General features: G+C 34.1%; 1 protein-coding gene across 1 annotated transcript in view; it reads right to left on the reverse strand.

The window, feature by feature from the left end:
• Positions 1-7,463, reverse strand: part of ASXL2 (additional sex combs like transcriptional regulator 2) — a 176,585-nt gene that overhangs the window by 32,836 nt on the left and 136,286 nt on the right. The window contains exons 7-9 of the mRNA XM_012652406.1: positions 6,939-7,054; positions 3,070-3,196; positions 2,184-2,327 (exon numbers count right to left, since the gene is read on the reverse strand). Of these exons, the coding sequence (XP_012507860.1) occupies positions 2,184-2,327; positions 3,070-3,196; positions 6,939-7,054 (387 nt within the window). The remainder of the gene's footprint in view (positions 1-2,183; positions 2,328-3,069; positions 3,197-6,938; positions 7,055-7,463) is intronic.

The following is a 7,463-nucleotide window of genomic DNA, read 5'->3' on the forward strand; positions in this document are numbered from 1 at the left end:
ACTTATATTTGAAGAAATAACAATATACATACTAATCATATTTTATTTTTTAATTTCATGGAATATCTTGAACATCTTAAAAAATATCACCTACAAATTCATCTTCATTCTATTTAAAAAGGTGCATCTTATATGTACCATGATTAATTCCCATTGAGGATAATGTAGGTGGTTTCCAGTTTTGTTTTGTTTTGTTTTTAATATAAACAATGCTGCAATGCTTCTGGAAAGCAAAGCCTTATTTTCTTTTCTCATATAACACATTAAATGGGACTGTCAGAGTTCCTTGAATAGTTTTTACTAATTTTATTTTTTTTTGAGACAGGGTGTCATTCTGTTGCCCAGGCTGGAGGGCAGTGGTGTGATCCTAGCTCACAAAAGTCTCAAACTCTAGGGCCCAAGCGGTCCTCGTGCCTGCCTCCTGAGTATCTGGGACCCCAGGGGCACACCACCATGCCCAGCTAATTTTTTTTATTTTTTGTAAAGACAGGGTCTCGTTATGTTGCCCAGGCTGGTCTTGAACTCCTGGACTAAAGCAATCCTCCTGCCTCAGCCTCCCAAGTACTACAGGCGCACACCATTGCATCCAGTCTAAAATGTTCTTATGTTGTTTCTTTTATCATTTACTTCCTTTTAACTTCTGTTCTTCTTTTCTGATAGTCCAATTTCAGATACTGGATAACCTGGACTGGTGTTCCAGTTTTCTTACCTTTCCTCTCCTACTGAATCTCTTTTTCTCTCTGACATTTTCTATGAAATTTCTTCAACTTTATCTTTCAGTATTTCCAATATAATTTTTAATTTCAGCAGCCATATTATTTAGTATCTTAGAACTCTTTATTTTCTTATTTTAAAAATAGTATTCTGTTCTTTCATGGATGCAATTTCTTCTTTTATTCCTTTCTGTGAATACTATAGTTTTTAAAGTTACTTGTTTTAATTTTTCGCTTCCCTGGAGTCTCCATTTCCTCTGAGTTTCTATATTTTAGATTTTGTCTCTCATGATGGAGGAGCTCTTCAAAAGTGATCCTAGTAATCGAAATTTAAAGAGAGGTACTCAAAAACTAACTAGAAATTCTGGGTGTATGGATAGAGTGTGTAGACTGGTGGGCTTCAGTAAAGTGTTACTTAGATGATCTCTGTTAGTTGGGAACCTATAAATTTACCTGTAGATTTTTTTCTGAGGCTACCCAATTTCTTTAGGTACCAATCTCCTGCTGGAGCACGACAAGAGAAGGGAGGAAGCAGTGGTGTTAGAAATATGCCTCACCACTAGCCTTCTGGAAGTCAGGACAATCACTGTTTTGTATTTTTATTTTACTTGATTTCCGAGATTTCAGTACAATGCCTCATTTATCTGCCCATAGTTATGTTTGGTATCCCTGAATTTAGAGTTTTGTGGTTCAATTTCATCTCAAAATAAACATCCTATCTCTTGCCCAGGTAGGGCATCAAATTGCTTCTTACTAATTTCCAAACAAGATTCTTCTTTTCAACTCTATGCCTCACCCTTCTCTCTTCTGTGATACATCATATCTCCAATTCTCAAACCCTTCTGGTGCTCTGCAGCTTAGCTGGCTTGCATATTACTGGCAAGTGTTCGTCAGCTCAGTAAAAAATTCTACCACGTTTTCATCTTCCAAATTTGTTGACATAGCCTGCCCATCTGTTGTCTCCCTATTTTCTTCACCCATATGGATTTAATCTTTTGTATTTCCTATATTCTCATTTCAGTAGGATTTCAGAGAGGGGCAGGAAAAAAAGATTTAGTTTGTGATATTTGATTATAAGCCCTTCTATCTTTTTGTACACAGGAATAAAACATAAGTAATGCTGGACAAAGCAACTTATTGGCAGAAAGAGAAACCGCAAAATGGCTGATAACAGATCTTTCTCTGAAATGAAGTTTGGTAAGGGGAGGACAGGAAGAACATGAAGATAGGCAAGAGCTCAAAGGTAACAGGGTAACAAATAAGGAAAAAAGACTTACTAAATCAATTCTGTCGAAGTTTCTTTTCATTTCTTAAAAGTAATTATGTGAACAACAACGAAAAGAAATTATGTCTAATCCTGGCTTCATAACTCAAATCATGTCATAAACCTAAGCCAAATAACCGATGAATTTCAAAAGATAGCTGACATACCACGGCAATGAAAACTGAAGTCTTTGTAAACTAACTTACTTGTGTGGAGTCTGTCAGACCTCTGAAATGACTTCTTCCCCAAGCCTAGCAAAGGATTTTCCACTTTAACTGACGATGAAGAGCTGGAGTTTGAGTTCTGGGGACTGCTTGACTGACCATCAGGTTGCTTTCCTTCCCATATTGCTAGGGAAAAAAGATGTAAAGACTGGTGGCGCTGAGATTATAGACAGAAATCAATTAATCAATCATTTAACACTAACTAAACAAAGTTAATGTATGAGGCAACATAATTCTGTTAATGTATTTTGAATTGGAGAATTAAAGTCAGCAAAAAGTAAAATAAAATCCTTTTTTTCCTCCCAGCATATCATTTACTTCTGGTGGTAAATTTCCTTTTTAACAAAAATGCAAAGTTCTGCAAGACTCAGATTGTCTGGCAGGCCCATAGAATTGGCTTATGGCACAAATTTAATTATGTATATAGTATAATGTCTGTATCTAAACCAGTTTAGATTATAAACAAAACAAGGAACAACAATAAAAAATCCAAAGGCCTTGCAGACATGTCCAATGAAAATTCAAAGGTATTAATAGTATGTATTCTTAGGAAAATCTTTCATTTTTAAAGAGAACTTATAAAGAGTTCAGTTTGAGTTTCTTAGAAACACATTTTTTTTAAGATTACTGACCAGAGGCTTCCAAATATTATTAGCTTAGACAATGTGAGTTAGTCATTGATTTCCATCTTACATGCAAATCCGACTGATGTGTTTTTAAATAACAGCATGATTATTTTGCAAATAACTTTCCCCATTTATCCTGGAAGGATTTATATTGATGATTTAGCAGTACACAAAGATAGTGCAAACCAACATAAAATACTGGGAAAGAAGCTTCCATTGGAAAAAATGCCTAAACTGCCTACCAGGTTTGGCAGGAACAGTGTCACTAGTGGCCTTGACAGTCTTTAGAGAGAGATGTTGGTTGGAGGAGATGGACATGCTTGGCCTGCATTGCTGCTGCTGCTTCTTCTGCTGTTGCTGCTTTAGAGCCTATAAAGAGAAAACTGACTATAAGAAACAAATCAGTTTTTTAGTAATAATATAAAGTAAATGACCTCTTTAAATGGTGAGAAGCATGCTGATCATTCAAGTTCTTTGAAATCTATCAAGGCAAACAAAAACCTAAATTAAGCCAACCAAACACAAGGCCTAAATGATCCTTACAGTTTGGATACTTTTGGTCAGTATTACTCCTTTATATAAATGTGAGAAATAGTCATTAACATATTTTAGAACTTAAAAAATAACAAGTAAGCCAAACATCCCAATCTTGTAAACACAGATATGTTTTAAATAATTTCTAGAAACAGAATTCTAAACCCTGTACCCAAAAGAGGCCTATCTGCATCAACCTTACGTAGAAATATAAATATTTAGCTTATCTAATGCTTCACAGGTGCTACATTTGAACAAGAGGCTGTAAATAACTACTTGAGTAATCTTGGGTAAGAGCAATGAGATTTGTCTCAATTACCTCATCTCAGCAATTTACAGCAATGCAATAAACAGAGGGGAAGGAAGACTAGACAATAGTTGTTCTAAGAATAGTGTGGTTCCTTCTGGCTCCTTCAGAATATTTTTAATTTTTTGAGGTTTTTAACTTTTAAAATACATCTGACAATACTATTTAAAATTAACAGAAAAACCAAGAAATACTCAAATTTTAATCATGAAAACATATAAAGGCAACTATTAAACTCAAGGTTTTTAAAAAAAGACACAAACCAAGTAAGTAATTTCAGGAAAACACTGGAAATTTGACTGTGCTAAGCTGCCAATTTCAAGCTTTAACCTTTAAGACCATCATGTAGAAAAGTGTGGGGAAACTGGCTACTTCTAGTTTCACCTTTCCTCTTCCTAATATAGTTTCCTCCTGCTTAACATTTACATATATCTCTGGCTGTGCTACAGGCACAGTGGCAACCCTGATCTTGCTCTAAGCTGCCAAGGGAGAAAACCAACTGAGAAGGCCACATATCTGGCTAAGATTCATCTACACTTGTAATAGGTGAGGCAGAAGCACAATGTGTAAAAAATGGCAGTGCTGTCTGACCACTGATTATGGCTTAGTCTCTCATTCTCTGCAAACAGATAAGATGTTCATAGGCGTCCTGGATGGCATCTGCCGGTATTCATCCTTGCTACTCACAGTACCCATATAATTAATTCCAGGTTAATACAAAACTTTTTTTTTTCTTTTTCTAGAGACAGGGTCTGACTCTGTCACCTGGGCTAGAGTGCAGTGGCATCATCATAACTCACTGCAACCTCAAACTCCTGGACTCAAGCAATCCTCCTGCCTCAGCCTCCCAAGTAGCTGAGACTACAGGTGCACGCCACCAGACCCAGCTAATTTTTCTACTTTTTGCTCTTGCTCAGGCTGGTCTCGAATTCCTGACCTGAAGCAATCCTCCCACATCAGCCTTCCAAAGTGCTAGGATTACAGGTGTGAGCCATCGCACCCAGCCTAACGCAAAACTTAACAGCACCATTTGATACCATCTGTTTGTGTCGTGATCATGTAAATTCAGACACATGATGGAAACAGAATAATTTACAGCCCCTCTAATCAAGAACTGTACAGTTTTCCCCTCAGTGTTTTACAAACTCTGCTCCTAACTCTCCTTTAAAATGAACAACAATAACAACAACAACTCTCATTTGTGGTAAATGATAACTAATATTGAAGTAATTTTTCTCACCTAACATTAAGAAAAATGTAACACTGGAAGCAAGGACTTACTTCACATACCAACAAATCTAATTTATATACTTTTTCATATTGATATTCCCTAAAGAAAATAAAATATTTGACATTTAGGATTATAGGAGTATACTACAGGAGAAGTATGTGTGTCATGAATTAGTTAACAAGGTTTAAGAAAATACTTGCCTTCTTCCTGTGGGGAAACAGCATCTTATACTTCTTAAAAATCTTTCCAAGAACTTACAGAAATGCAAGTGCTATAGGATACCCAGGCAGGCAGCAATTAGTCTTATCAAATTTATGGATATTTTTTAATAAAAGTGTTCCTGGTTTAAATAGTTTAAAATTTACATAATTGTTATTAATAAAATTTTATTAATTTTAATTAAACAGGCAATATATGAATACATTTTTACCACAAAACTAAACTCTTTTTTAAATCACTACCTAGGTCTTGGTCCACAATTCTCAGAGGTAACCACAGTCATCAGTTTATTTTTCCTTACTGAACTTATTTTTATACTTTCATATATATGTGTGTACATATGTACACACATATTTGTACAGACATATGTATATTTCTATTAAAAATATAGCATTATTTTGTCAATATGTGCATGTTTTTAAAAATGGTATCATGCCCTACATGTTGTAGTAAAACTTAATGATTCTTTTTCCATGTCTAAACATATATAACAACCTCATTACAAAATAAACTTTTTAATCTTGGATAATTTTCCAGCATATCAATACGCCATCATTTACTATGGAACTCCCTGATATATATTTTAGCTTATTTGCAAGTTCTTGCTATAACAAACTTTAACGTATTTTTCACTGTGTGTGTGTGTGTGTGTATGTATGTATGTATATTTCTAATGTAAGTTCTAAAATGTTCAACTGCTTAATCATGAGATATGCGCATTTTAAATTTTAACAGATATTGTAAAATTTCTCTCCAAAGTGGCTATAATAATTTATATCCCAATAGCAAATGAGTATTTATTTTCTTACACATTTGTTAATACTTGATTAAGCTCTTTAATTTATACCAAAATCTGAGGATAAAAGTAATCTGTTATTTTACTGTTTCTCTAATTATTAATTAGTTTATATTTATTGATCATTTGCATTTTAAAACAATCCAAAGCTAGTTCTCTCAAAAGCCCAATAAAATAGACAAATTGTTGGCAAGTAGTACTGGAAAAAAACATACATTAAAAATGAACAACACTGAGAAACATAAAAGGGAGACATAAAAGAATACACTATACAACTTTATATCAATATTGAAAAAATTAGGTGAAACAGACCATCTAAGAAACAATAAATTTCTAAAATTGGCTCAAAAATCTGAAAATCAAGAGGCTACTAATAGATGATGAAACTATAATGCCAAGAAACAATTTTAAAAGGTGTTATTTACTGAATTTTCAAGGAAAAGATAATTTCTACAATTTTGTTCCAAAATCTAGAAAACCAGAGTTGCACAACTTATTTTATGATGCTAGAACAATCCTCATTTCAAAATCACATAAGAGTATAAGAAAACTGCAAAATCCAAACTAAAATCTTAACAAAATTCAATTAACATATGAAAAAGATATGTAACAAGTATGCAGGGTTTATTCCTGAGAGTTACAGTTTAATTTTAGAAAATCTAGCTGTGTAATTCTGTATATTAGTAAATTAAAAGAGAAAAATCTAACTAATCTCAATCAATCCCAAAGAAAACAAACTTGGAAAATTCAATACCTATTCATGATTTAAAAACACACAAACAAAAAAACTTCTCCACAAACTAAAAACTTTAAAAATGCGATTAAAGAGAGTATCTACTAAAAACCTATAACAGGTATACAAAAAGGTACACAAATTACTAAACCAAATTGGGATACTGCATGAAATTTCCCCTTAAAAGGGCCCAATGTAAAAGCTTTTGAGAAATTTTCAATGACTGCCAGAGTCATGCATTTCTAATGTGGGAGATTATACTTCGGATAAACACAGACTAGCAATGCTTACCTGCTTTAGTGCTTTCTTGCTGTGCTTCTGTGATGGAGAAATGACTTTACCTGCTGGAATGGTGGGTGATGGGCAGCCTGACTGGGGAGAGGATGGCTGTGACAGTCTAGACGATACTAAGGGAAAAAAGCGACAATGAAACACTTTGTTATCAAAGTTGTTATCAAGCACCATTCCTTCCCCAATCATATGCTGCTACCTGTATTAAGAACTGTGTGACCAAACACTTTTGGGAAGGATCTTCTTTTTGGAGTTCTACTGCAAACAGCCTCCCTTTTCAGTTTATTTCCTCAGAAAGCTCTAGTGAAGGATGATAGGATGGGGAAGGTATGGGTGTTAGTATTCATTACTTTTCATTCTTTAATTTTTCAATAGAATTGATTGAAGAAGCAGGAAGTAGAACATAAACCATGAGTCATCAAACTAGATAAAACTTAGAAAAGATTCTAGGGCCCTTTGGACAGTATCTATGTTCTCAAGGTAAATCTAAAGACAATATGATATAGTAGAAGAGCCCTGGATTGA

This window comes from Propithecus coquereli, unplaced genomic scaffold, assembly GCF_000956105.1.
Source record: "Propithecus coquereli isolate 6110/MARCELLA unplaced genomic scaffold, Pcoq_1.0 Scaffold39, whole genome shotgun sequence".
NCBI lineage: Eukaryota > Metazoa > Chordata > Mammalia > Primates > Indriidae > Propithecus > Propithecus coquereli.